The sequence below is a fragment of the Oncorhynchus clarkii genome, chromosome 6 (genome assembly GCF_045791955.1).
Source record: "Oncorhynchus clarkii lewisi isolate Uvic-CL-2024 chromosome 6, UVic_Ocla_1.0, whole genome shotgun sequence".
NCBI lineage: Eukaryota > Metazoa > Chordata > Actinopteri > Salmoniformes > Salmonidae > Oncorhynchus > Oncorhynchus clarkii.
Genome location: NC_092152.1, coordinates 38785627 through 38799374, shown reverse-complemented (window position 1 = coordinate 38799374; position 13748 = coordinate 38785627). Strand labels below are relative to the sequence as shown.

At 40.5% G+C, this 13748-nt stretch overlaps 1 protein-coding gene across 3 annotated transcripts in view; it reads left to right on the top strand.

The window, feature by feature from the left end:
* LOC139411110 (rab-like protein 6) overlaps positions 1–13748 on the top strand; it is a 29978-nt gene that overhangs the window by 11493 nt on the left and 4737 nt on the right. For all 3 annotated transcript variants that reach the window (XM_071156970.1, XM_071156969.1, XM_071156968.1), the window contains 5 exons: positions 5967–6107; positions 7945–8050; positions 8439–8542; positions 10906–11321; positions 11984–12125. In XM_071156970.1, the coding sequence (XP_071013071.1) occupies positions 5967–6107; positions 7945–8050; positions 8439–8542; positions 10906–11321; positions 11984–12125 (909 nt within the window). The remainder of the gene's footprint in view (positions 1–5966; positions 6108–7944; positions 8051–8438; positions 8543–10905; positions 11322–11983; positions 12126–13748) is intronic.

Below are 13748 nucleotides of genomic sequence, written 5' to 3'. Positions count from 1 at the left end.
CTAGGTCTCTATGGTTATTGTATACTGGTTAATAGACTTCAATGGATAGGACAAACATCCATGCCTCTTGCCGAATAGCCCTTAGGACTAAGTGTGCACACATTGCCTTACAGTCATGGAACTAGAGATGCGATTTATGACATCATGCTTCTGACCTGATCCTGTTTCGAAAATGTTGTTGTTTTCAAACAGTGATTGTTTTTTATTCAAATTAAACAAAAAACAAACGTAGAAAGATTCACCATCCGCGGGTGTATGGTGAGAATGTATATGGCTCAAATGCTATGCAATTTAGCTCCTATTTCTGCAGAAGTGCAAATATGATCTGTAAGATGGTTCTATGATGTTTATAAAACATTACATTTGGGAGCAGTATAATGGTGAGTGGACATTCCCCCCTTTCTTTTTATATTGGATCTTTGTCCAAGTCCTATGAAAAGTTTGGATGTGCGTAAAAACCCTCCATAGTCTAAATTGGATTGTCTGTATTATATGCCCACAGGGAGCAATTATGGTGCCCGTAACTGTATTTAGGCATTTTTATTCAAATTTGATTAGAATTATACGCTGTCTTTTTAGGCGTTATCAATAGCCTAATGAAGGTAATCAGGGCTCTGTGCAGGCCAATCAAGTTCTTCCACACTGATGTGGACAAACCAATTCTGTATGGACCTCGCTGTGTGCACGGGGCATTGTCATGCTGAAACAGGAAAGGGCCTTCCCCAAACTTGCCACAAAGTTGGAAGCACAGAATCATCTAGAATGTCATTGTATGCTGTAGCATTAAGATTTCCCTTCACTGGAATTAAGGAGCCTAGCCCGAACCATGAAAAACAGCCCCAGACCATTATTCCTCCTCCACCAAAATGTACAGTTGGCACTATGCATTGGGGCAGGTAGCGTGCTCCTGGCATCCGCCAAACCCAGATTTGTCCGTCGGACTGCCAGATAGTGAAGCGTGATTCATCACTCCAGAGAACGCATTTCCACTGCTCCAGAGTCCAATGACATCGAGCTTTACACCGCTCCAGGCGACTCTTGGCATTGCGCATGGTGATCTTAGGCTTGTGCCCCACTGCTTGGCCATGGAAACCCATTTCCTGAAGCTCCCAGCGAACAGTTCTTGTGCTGATGTTGTTTCCGGGGGAGGTTTGGAACTCGGTAGTGAGTGTTGCAACCAGACGATTTTTACACGCTTCAGCACTCGGCGGCCCCGTTCTGTGAGCTTGTGTGGCCTACCACTTCCCGGCTGAGCCGTTGTTGCTCCTAGACGTTTCCACTTCACAATAACAGCACTTACAGTTGACCGGAGAAGCTCTAGCAGGGCTGAAATTTGACTTGTTGGGGAGGTGGCATCCTATGACGGTGCCACGTTGAAAGTCACTGTGCTCTTCAGTAAGGCCATTCTACTACCAATGTTTGTCTATGGAGACTCCATCGCTGTGTGTTCTATTTTATAAACCTGTCAGCAACAGGTATGGCTGAAATAGCCGAATCCCCTAATTTGAAAGGGTGCCCACATACTTTTGCATATATAGTGTATTTAGCAAATAAGCAAACAAAAAATCGGACATCTCCGGACCTATAGCACTACCGCCAGAACTAAGATCTACCATTGCGTTAGGCAGTGGTGGAAAAAGTACCCAATCATCATACTTGAGTAAAAGTAAAGATACCTTTTAAAAGAAATTGACTCAAGTAAAAGTGAAAGTCACCCAGTAAAATATTACTTGAGTAAAAGTCTAAAAGTATTTGGTTTTAAATATACTTAAGTATCAAAAGTAAATGTAATTGCTAAAATATACTTAGTATCAAATGTAAAAGTATAAATCATGTCAAATTATTTTATATTAAGCAAACCAGACAGCACCATTTTCTTCTTTTTTTCCGATTTACAGATAGCCAGAGGCACACTCCAACACTCAGACATAATTTACAAACGAAGCATGTATGTTTAGTGAGTCGGACAGATTAGAGGCAGAAGGGATGACCATGGATATTCTTTCTATGTGTGTGAATTGGACCATTGTCCTGTCCTGCTAAGCATTCAACATGTAACGAGTACTTTCGGGTGTCAGAGAAAATGTATGTTGTAAAAAGTACATTATTTTCTTTAAGAATGTAGTGAAGTTAAAGTTGTAAAAAAATATAACTAGAAAAGTACAAATACCCAAAATAACTAAAGTAGTATTTTAAAGTATTTTTACTTTAAAAGTATTTTAAACCACTGTCATTAGGTTTGTTAAAATAGAGCCCCATACAGTAGTTGAGGGTCACAACGTATTTATACTTATCTTTACAAAATATCATTGGTTAATTGATTTGACTTGATTTGTATATCTGGGACAATAAACATTCAGAAACATTTACAAAATGTTCAGATAGAAATGTATTGTGTAGATCAAATATGACTGTCAGAATGACAAGCACACACAACCTCCTATACTATTGCAATCTATCTTCAACCTGCAGTTCCAGATTCAGCCCTGCCATTAGTTAAGGCAGCCAATCTAATAGTTTCAGAAAAGTATTCACTTCCTGAGATCTGTATTCAAGTATTCGTTTTAAGTAGCTGTTTTCTCAGATCTGTATTCAAATAGTTTTAAAAAGTAATACTTTTTGGGGATCTGTATTCAAATAGTTGCAGTCATCTCCAAAGTAAATATTTATTCACCCAAAGCATATTTAACTATAACTATACTTATCGCTGAGGGGTATCGGGTCTGAGTAGTTACCGAGGTAACTTTCAACTCGGGATAACCGGTTTTACGAAAGTGGCTCACCTTTTAGCCAGGTACATTTCTATGGCAAATAATTATTCTGGGGCAGGCTAACTCCATTTATCTTGAATGAAGTGTCTGGGCCATGAGTTAAGGACCAGTGAAATCACATACCCTCCCTCTTTTTTAAATATTTTTAATTTCACCTTTATTTAACCAGGTATGCCAGTTGAGAACAAGTTCTCATTTACAACTGTGACCTGGCCAAGATAAAGCAAAGCAGTGCGACACAAACAAAAACACGGAGTAACACATGGAATAAAGAAACATACAGTCAATAACACAATAGAAAAAAAGTATATATACTAGAGGTCGACCGATAATGATTTTTCAATACCGATACCAATTATTGGAGGACCAAAAAAGCAGATACCGATTAATCAAACTATTTATTTATTTATTTTAATTTTATGACAATTACAACAATACTGAATGAATACTTATTTTAACTTAATATAATATAATACATCAATAAAATCAATTTAGCCTCAAGTAAATAATGAAACATGTTCAATTTGGTTAAATAATACAAAAACAAAGTGTTGGAGAAGAATGTAAAAGTGCAGTATGTGCAATGTAAGAAAGCTAACGTTTAAGTTCCTTGCTCAGAACATGAGAACATATGAAAGCTGGTGGTTCCTTTTAACATGAGTCTTCAATATTCCCAGGTAAGAAGTTTTAGGTTGTAGTTATTATAGGAAATATATGACTATTTCCCTCTATACCATTTGTATTTCATTAACCTTTGACTATTAGATGTTCTTATAGGCACTTTAGTATTGCCAGTGTAACAGTATAGCTTCCGTCCCTCTCCTCGCTCCTCCCTGGGCTCGAACCAGCAACACAACGACAACAGCCACCATCAAAGCAGCGTTACCCATGCAGAGCAAGGGGAACAACTACTAGAAGGCTCAGAGCGAGTGATGTTTGAAACTCTATTAGCGCGCGCTAACTAGCTAGCCACTTCGGTTACACCAGCCTCATCTCGGGAGTTGATAGGCTTGAAGTCATAAACAGCGCAATGCTTGACGCACAACGAAGAGCTCCTGGCAAAACGCACGAAAGTGCTGTTTGAATGAATATTTACGCGCCTGCTTCTGCCTACCACCGCTCAGTCAGATACTTAGATACTTGTATGCTTGTATGCTCAGTCAGATTATATGCAACGCAGGACACTCTAGATAATATCTAGTAATATCATCAACCATGTGTAGTTAAGTAGTGATTATGATTGATTGTTTTTTATAAGATAAGTTTAATGCTAGCTAGCAACTTACAACTTGCATTTGCGTAAGAGGCAGTCTCCTTGTGGAGTGCAATGAGAGAGAGGCAGGTCGTTATTGCGTTGGACTAGTTAACTTTAAGGTTGAGCTGACAAGGTGAAAATCTGTCGTTCTGCCCCTGAACGAGGCAGTTAACCCACCGTTCCTAGGCCGTCATTGAAAATAAGAATGTGTTCTTAACTGACATGCCTAGTTAAATAAAGGTATTAAAAAATATATATAAAAAAAATAATCGGCAAATCGGCACCCAAAAATACCGATTTCCGATTGTTATTAAACTTGAAATCGGCCCTAATTAATCGGCCATTCCGATTAATTGGTCGACCTCTAATATATACAGTGTGTGCAAATGGCGTGAGGAGGTAAGGCAATAAATAAGCCATAGTAGCGAATGATGATGGTGTGCAAAAAAAACAATATGGGGATGAGGTATGTAGATTGGATGGGCTATTTACAGATGGGCTGTGTACAGCTGCAGCGATCGGTTAGCTGCTCAGATAGCTCTCTCAAAGATTGTGTTATCATACCCCTCATTTAAGGAAGACAACTGATTTAAAAGGTTTTATTAATAAAATGTTTTTTTGTGTGTAAAAAAAAAGTAATGTTAAAATACCCATCACATGACACTTTTAGTAATGATAGCATTTGCTTTCCAAACTTTGCATTTTTTGCGCGATTGTATTTAGACATTTGCGAAAGGCAAATGACAGCCGCAACCAACCATAGACATATAAACCCATAGAAAATGACGGTTCTGATTCAAATCGAGACTAGCGGCGATAGCGTACCCATGCTTTTAACAGTAAAATTGCCAGGTTTAGAGGTTCCAAAACCCTTCAATGGAATATTTGTCTATGGAAGATCCAAAGCCCTTCAATGGATTTATGTCTATGGCCACAACGCAGCAAGCTGTTCCACAGAAGGAGTGATAGAAGTGGGGGAAAGGTGCTTGTGCATTGATAAGCACATCAAAGACGGTATTAACGATACATTATAAAATAAAGACGGTACTGTTTAAAGTGTATTCCACATCATAGCCTGCTGAATTTGCAAGAATATTTTTCTTTCATTTTGATTTCGGCACAAATTAAAAATCTGGCACTGACTGGTTTTGGATTGACGTTTCAGCATGGTCTCAGTGAAGAGTTCGGTGTTCGACTAGCCATGTGCGACATGCACACGCTGTTACAAGCCTGCTACAGTTAACCGCAGGCAGATGAGCAATATCCACCGTCGTAGTAGGACGAAGCCTGAGCTGGAATGGGAGGCTAACTGAAGCTGGTTAGCTTTAGAAAACCCCCAAGTAGATCTAGCTTGTTTCATAGTATATACTGCTCTGTTCTGAAAGGTTTCCACTACATATCATTTTGAAAATTGCGGACATTCAAGAACAGTTTTGGAGACCTCCCCTTCCCCAATTTTGATGTTTTGTTTGTACTGTTATTCATTGTTTTTATGTTGAAAGACAATATACTTTATAGCAACAACAGCAAAAGTATTGTCCATATAAACATGGAGTACATCCCAAATGGCACCTTAATCCCGACAAAGTGAACTACTTATGACCAGGGCCCATAAGGTTCTGGTCAAAAGTGGTGCGCTACATAGGCAATAAGGTGACATTTGGAACATAGCCATGGTTCAATTAATAAATCAATGAGCTTTGATTAAACAATGTGCATGGGTGGGATTAGATTTCTGTAAACCTGTGTGTGGCTATTAACCACTTAGCCCACAGTGGTTGGCTGGCTTCTAACTGCTTAGCTTCAAAAGCAGAACAATGTGAAAAAGGTTACAATTATACTGGGCCAAGTATGGGGAGACACCCATATTTTTAATTCCTCATTTATGGATAAACAATAGTAGCTATAAATTGTTGAATTCTTTTTTTATGTCATTGCAGGACATTCAACTACATCCTGAGAGAGCTGCCCAAAGTACCCACTCATGTTCCAGTGTGTGTCCTAGGCAACCACAGGGACATGGGTGACCACCGTGTCATTCTACCTGATGACATCCGCCAGGTTATCGCTAATCTGAATAGGTAGTGAATTTAACTCTCTCTGTTTTAGTCTTATTAGGGTTAAAAAGTTGTGATAACATTACCAAAATGTCCTGAGTCCTGAAGAAATCCCTGTTGGATTATTCCTGGAATCAGCAGGGAATAAGCACACTTCGGAATTGGGGTAAAGCTACCAGAATTTTGCAATGGTTAATGTGTCCATATACAGTGCCTTGCGAAAGTATTCGGCCCCCTTGAACTTTGCGACCTTTTGCCACATTTCAGGCTTCAAACATAAAGATATAAAACTGTATTTTTTTGTGAAGAATCAACAACAAGTGGGACACAATCATGAAGTGGAACGACATTTATTGGATATTTCAAACTTATTTAACAAATCAAAAACTGAAAAATTGGGCGTGCAAAATTATTCAGCCCCCTTAAGTTAATACTTTGTAGCGCCACCTTTTGCTGCGATTACAGCTGTAAGTCGCTTGGGGTATGTCTCTATCAGTTTTGCACATCGAGAGACTAACATTTTTTCACATTCCTCCTTGCAAAACAGCTCGAGCTCAGTGAGGTTGGATGGAGAGCATTTGTGAACAGCAGTTTTCAGTTCTTTCCACAGATTCTCGATTGGATTCAGGTCTGGACTTTGACTTGGCCATTCTAACACCTGGATATGTTTATTTTTGAACCATTCCATTGTAGATTTTGCTTTATGTTTTGGATCATTGTCTTGTTGGAAGACAAATCTCCGTCCCAGTCTCAGGTCTTTTGCAGACTCCATCAGGTTTTCTTCCAGAATGGTCCTGTATTTGGCTCCATCCATCTTCCCATCAATTTTAACCATCTTCCCTGTCCCTGCTGAAGAAAAGCAGGCCCAAACCATGATGCTGCCACCACCATGTTTGACAGTGGGGATGGTGTGTTCAGCTGTGTTGCTTTTACGCCAAACATAACGTTTTGCATTGTGGCCAAAAAGTTCAATTTTGGTTTCATCTGACCAGAGCACCTTCTTCCACATGTTTGGTGTGTCTCCCAGGTGGCTTGTGGCAAACTTTAAACTACACTTTTTATGGATATCTTTAAGAAATGGCTTTCTTCTTGCCACTCTTCCATAAAGGCCAGATTTGTGCAATATACGACTGATTGTTGTCCTATGGACAGAGTCTCCCACCTCAGCTGTAGATCTCTGCAGTTCATCCAGAGTGATCATGGGCCTCTTGGCTGCATCTCTGATCAGTCTTCTCCTTGTATGAGCTGAAAGTTTAGAGGGACGGCCAGGTCTTGGTAGATTTGCAGTGGTCTGATACTCCTTCCATTTCAATATTATCGCTTGCACAGTGCTCCTTGGGATGCTTAAAGCTTGGGAAATCTTTTTGTATCCAAATCCGGCTTTAAACTTCTTCACGACAGTATCTCGGACTTGCCTGGTGTGTTCCTTGTTCTTCATGATGCTCTCTGCGCTTTTGACGGACCTCTGAGACCATCACAGTGCAGGTGCATTTATACGGAGACTTGATTACACACAGGTGGATTGTATTTATCATCATTAGTCATTTAGGTCAACATTGGATCATTCAGAGATCCTCACTGAACTTCTGGAGAGAGTTTGCTGCACTGAAAGTAAAGGGGCTGAATAATTTTGCACGCCTAATTTTTCAGTTTTTGATTTGTTAAAAAAGTTTGAAATATCCAATAAATGTCGTTCCACTTCATGATTGTGTCCCACTTGTTGTTGATTCTTCACAAAAAAATACAGTTTTATATCTTTATGTTTGAAGCCTGAAATGTGGCAAAAGGTCGCAAAGTTCAAGGGGGCCGAATACTTTCGCAAGGCACTGTACTTGACTGATGGTTTCTATGGTTCTTGCAGACCCATGGGTTCCTCCTATATTCACTACGCTGAAGCCTCTATGAAGAATGGATTTGGTTTGAAATATTTACACAGATTTTTCAACATTCCTTTCCTGCAACTTCAGGTTAGTTCTAGCTTAGACTACATTGTATTGTGAAATGTATAGCTTTGCTACTGTCATAACCGTCTTATTTTTAAATATATTTTTTGATTTAACCTTTATTTAACTAGGCAAGTCAGTTAAGAACAAATTCTTATTTACAATGACGGCCTAGGAACCGTGGGTTAACTGCCTAGTTCAGGGGCAGAACGACAGATTTTTACCTTGTCAGCTCGACGCTCTAACCACTAGGCTACCTGCCTCCCCAATGAATTTTGTGAAGGTCGGGAAAGTCTGATCAGAAATACCACGGGCACACCCTGTGAAAGGGTTTCTTTTTTCTTTTGAAAGGAGTGTTAGTGCTCTGGTTCATGGTCAGTCATTCCCAGCCACCCCCTGTTGATCTCTACAGAGGGAGACTCTGTTACGGCAGCTCGAGACCAACCAGTTAGACATGGACGCCACTCTGGAGGAGCTCACCGTGCAGCAGGAGACTGAGGATCAAAACTATGAAATGTAATGTGATATTTTCCCTCTGTGTATCAGTTTGTTTGGCATGTTCAGTGATATTTTCCCTCTGTGTATCAGTTTGTTTGGCATGTTCAGTGATATTTTCCCTCTGTGTATCAGTTTGTTTGGCATGTTCAGTGATATTTTCCCTCTGTGTATCAGTTTGTTTGGCATGTTCAGTGATATTTTCCCTCTGTGTATCAGTTTGTTTGGCATGTTCAGTGATATTTTCCCTCTGTGTATCAGTTTGTTTGGCATGTTCAGCGATATTTTCCCTCTGTGTATCAGTTTGTTTGGCATGTTCAGTGATATTTTCCCTCTGTGTATCAGTTTGTTTGGCATGTTCAGTGATATTTTCCCTCTGTGTATCAGTTTGTTTGGCATGTTCAGTGATATTTTCCCTCTGTGTATCAGTTTGTTTGGCATGTTCAGTGATATTTTCCCTCTGTGTATCAGTTTGTTTGGCATGTTCAGTGATATTTTCCCTCTGTGTATCAGTTTGTTTGGCATGTTCAGTGATATTTTCCCTCTGTGTATCAGTTTGTTTGGCATGTTCAGTGATATTTTCCCTCTGTGTATCAGTTTGTTTGGCATGTTCAGTGATATTTTCCCTCTGTGTATCAGTTTGTTTGGCATGTTCAGTGATATTTTCCCTCTGTGTATCAGTTTGTTTGGCATGTTCAGTGATATTTTCCCTCTGTGTATCAGTTTGTTTGGCATGTTCAGTGATATTTTCCCTCTGTGTATCAGTTTGTTTGGCATGTTCAGTGATATTTTCCCTCTGTGTATCAGTTTGTTTGGCATGTTCAGTGATATTTTCCCTCTGTGTATCAGTTTGTTTGGCATGTTCAGTGATATTTTCCCTCTGTGTATCAGTTTGTTTGGCATGTTCAGTGATATTTTCCCTCTGTGTATCAGTTTGTTTGGCATGTTCAGTGATATTTTCCCTCTGTGTATCAGTTTGTTTGGCATGTTCAGTGATATTTTCCCTCTGTGTATCAGTTTGTTTGGCATGTTCAGTGATATTTTCCCTCTGTGTATCAGTTTGTTTGGCATGTTCAGCGATATTTTCCCTCTGTGTATCAGTTTGTTTGGCATGTTCAGCGATATTTTCCCTCTGTGTATCAGTTTGTTTGGCATGTTCAGTGATATTTTCCCTCTGTGTATCAGTTTGTTTGGCATGTTCAGTGATATTTTCCCTCTGTGTATCAGTTTGTTTGGCATGTTCAGTGATATTTTCCCTCTGTGTATCAGTTTGTTTGGCATGTTCAGCGATATTTTCCCTCTGTGTATCAGTTTGTTTGGCATGTTCAGTGATATTTTCCCTCTGTGTATCAGTTTGTTTGGCATGTTCAGTGATATTTTCCCTCTGTGTATCAGTTTGTTTGGCATGTTCAGTGATATTTTCCCTCTGTGTATCAGTTTGTTTGGCATGTTCAGTGATATTTTCCCTCTGTGTATCAGTTTGTTTGGCATGTTCAGTGATATTTTCCCTCTGTGTATCAGTTTGTTTGGCATGTTCAGTGATATTTTCCCTCTGTGTATCAGTTTGTTTGGCATGTTCAGTGATATTTTCCCTCTGTGTATCAGTTTGTTTGGCATGTTCAGTGATATTTTCCCTCTGTGTATCAGTTTGTTTGGCATGTTCAGTGATATTTTCCCTCTGTGTATCAGTTTGTTTGGCATGTTCAGTGATATTTTCCCTCTGTGTATCAGTTTGTTTGGCATGTTCAGTGATATTTTCCCTCTGTGTATCAGTTTGTTTGGCATGTTCAGTGATATTTTCCCTCTGTGTATCAGTTTGTTTGGCATGTTCAGTGATATTTTCCCTCTGTGTATCAGTTTGTTTGGCATGTTCAGTGATATTTTCCCTCTGTGTATCAGTTTGTTTGGCATGTTCAGTGATATTTTCCCTCTGTGTATCAGTTTGTTTGGCATGTTCAGCGATATTTTCCCTCTGTGTATCAGTTTGTTTGGCATGTTCAGCGATATTTTCCCTCTGTGTATCAGTTTGTTTGGCATGTTCAGTGATATTTTCCCTCTGTGTATCAGTTTGTTTGGCATGTTCAGTGATATTTTCCCTCTGTGTATCAGTTTGTTTGGCATGTTCAGTGATATTTTCCCTCTGTGTATCAGTTTGTTTGGCATGTTCAGTGATATTTTCCCTCTGTGTATCAGTTTGTTTGGCATGTTCAGTGATATTTTCCCTCTGTGTATCAGTTTGTTTGGCATGTTCAGTGATATTTTCCCTCTGTGTATCAGTTTGTTTTGATCCTTAACACTTGTAGCCACGTTTTTAGATGTTTCTTGCTTTCTTCCTTCAGCACCGTTTTGCCAGTACTAACAGCACAGCACCCATTGTTTTGCAGTTTCTTGGAGAACATAGAGACCCGCAGTAAAGGCTATGGTTCTCCTGGTCCAGCCAACGGCCGGAGCCCCTCCTCGGGCTCCCAGTCCCCTACCGTTCCTCCAAGCGGGGCCTCCACTGGCAGCTCTAGCCCTGGCACCCCTCATCAGCCAACCATCCCTGCCCAGGTCCCCGGCCTCCAGGCCCCCTCGCCCTCACCCTCTCCTCCGCCTCCTGTCCTGGCAGCTGGGATGGTTTCCCCCACAGCTGAGCTTCAATCCCCCACTCTGAGGCAGGCTCAGAGTCCTGAGCATCCTGGACCGTCACCGCTTCCCCCAGCATCAGGCCCTGCCCAGGCCCCGCCTCCTCAGAAACGTGGCTTGATCTCACGCCTCTTTGGCTCCGCCCCGGCCCCAGAGGTGACTGCCACCATGCCAGGTGAGTCTGGTTGGTGCTTCAGAGTTCCGCTACTTCAACATGTAAAATCGTCGGGAAATGAACAAAAAATTATGACCAATGTTCCGGTCAGAGGTGATGTTCCAGTCAGGACGGCCACCCACTGATTTTAATCGTTTGTGGTCTGTTTGTTTTGTCCCATATTTTATCCTAAATGCCCGGATAAGGACTAGACTATGCATGTTATACACATGTTATACACATGTGTATTAGTCAAAGGATATCTTCATGAATGATTGGATTTCTGTGAAGTGCTTGTAAGGATCACTGCCCTGCCTGCCATTGGAACAACACTTTATATTGAGGGGAGTAAATAATTGATATTTTAACTCAATAGAGTTAAGAAGGAAGGGTTTAGTTTGCCTATTTGCTCTCTACATCCAGACAGTCACACTTACATGATGCTGTGTTGTTTTTATGTAAACCATCATCATGAGATGAGTAAGGCCTGATACTGTACAATGTCAGTGTAAGTAAGTCTATGCTGTTGAATAATAACAAATGAGGAGTCCCAATTGGCACCCTATTCCCTATATAGTGCAATACTTTTGAACAGGGTCAAAACACACAGTAGTGCACTGAGAAAATAGGTTTTCATTTGGAACACATCAAAGGCTCTTCTGATCACTGCTGTCTGTATTCAGAGCCAGAGCCTGCCCCCGTGTGTCCTGCTAATGTTCAAAGTGTGGATGACTTTGTGCCAGATGAGGGTCTGGATAAAAGCTTCCTGGAGGACAGCCTGCCCTCTAAAGTTAAGGTTCCCCAACCTGCACTGGACAGTGACAGGTAAGTAGTGGTAGAGTAGGGGTTCTTATCCCTGGAAGCGTCTCAAATGGCACCCTATTCACATAGGGCTCTGGTAAAAATGATTTGTGCACTATATAATAGGGTGACATTTAGAACGTGGTCTGTGTTGCCACGGTTTATTTCCTTCCCTGCTGGAAAACATGCTCTATGTTTACAGCACACAGTACCATCTGGAGCAGGCCATCTGTGGTGAGAGTTTTCAGATGGCTCTATTTATTCAATGCTTCCATTGAATAAATTGTGGAAAGAGAGGATTTAAGAATTTCAAACAATGTTTCATTTAATAGATAGTTGTTATTTTATACGTTCTAGGGGGTAGAACCAAAGAGTATTCCAGCATTCTCTAATTTTCGTAGAATTTAATCTGACGTTTCTACTGAAATTCCTTATTTTGTGTCATCTTGTATTAAAGTACCATATACAGTGCCTTGAAAAACTATTCATCCCCCTAGGGACGTTTTTCCTATTTTGTTCCATTACAACCTGTAATTTAAATTTATTTTTATTTGTATTTCATGTAATGAACATATACAAAATAATCCAAACTGGTGAAGTGAAATTAAGAAAATTACTTCTTTCAAAGAATTGTGGTGCGTGCATATGTATTCACCCCCTTTGCTATGAAGCCCCTAAATAAGATCTGGTGCAACCAATTACCTTCAGAAGTCGTAGGGGTTCACCAAAACTTATGCACCAGGCAAGGAGGAAATTAATCAGAGAGGCAACAAAGAGACCAAAGATAACCCTGAATGAGCTACAAAGCTCCACAGCGGAGATTGGAGTATCTGTCCATTGGACCAGTTGAAGCCGTACACTTCACAGAGCTGGGCTTTACGGAAGAGTGGCCAGAAAAAAGCCATTACTTAATGAAAAAAATAAGCAAACACTTTTGGTGTTTGCCAAAAGGCATGTGGGAGACTCCCCAAACATATGGAAGAAGGTACTCTGGTCAGATGAGACTAAAATGTAGCTTTTTGGCCATCAAGGAAAACGCTATGTCTGGCGCAAACCCAACACCTCTCATCACCCCGAGAACACCATCCCCACAGTGAAACATGGTGGTGGCAGCATCATGCTGTGGGGATGTTTTTCATCGGCAGTGACTGGGAAACTGGTCAGAATTGAAGGAATGATGGATAGTGCTAAATACAGGGAAATTCTTGAGGGAAACCTGTTTCAGTCTTCCAGAGATTTGAGACTGGGACGGAGGTTCACCTTCCAGCAGGACAATAGCCTTAAGCATACTGCTAAAGCAACATGTGAGTTGTTTAAGGAGAAACATTTAAATGTCTTGGAATGGCCTAGTCAAAGCCCAGACCTCAATCTAATTGAGAATCTGTGGTATGATTTAAAGATTAATGTACACCAGCAGAACCCATCCAACTTGAAGGAGCTGGAGATGTTTTGCCTTGAAGAATGGGCAAAAATTCCAGTGGCTAGATGTGCCAAGCTTATAGAGACATACCCCAAGAGACTTGCAGCTGTAATTGCTGCAAAAGGTGGCTGTAACAAAATATTGATATTGGGAGGGTGAATAGTTATGCACGCTCAAGTTTTATGTTTTTTTTTGTCTTGTTTGTTTCACAATAAAAAATACTTTGC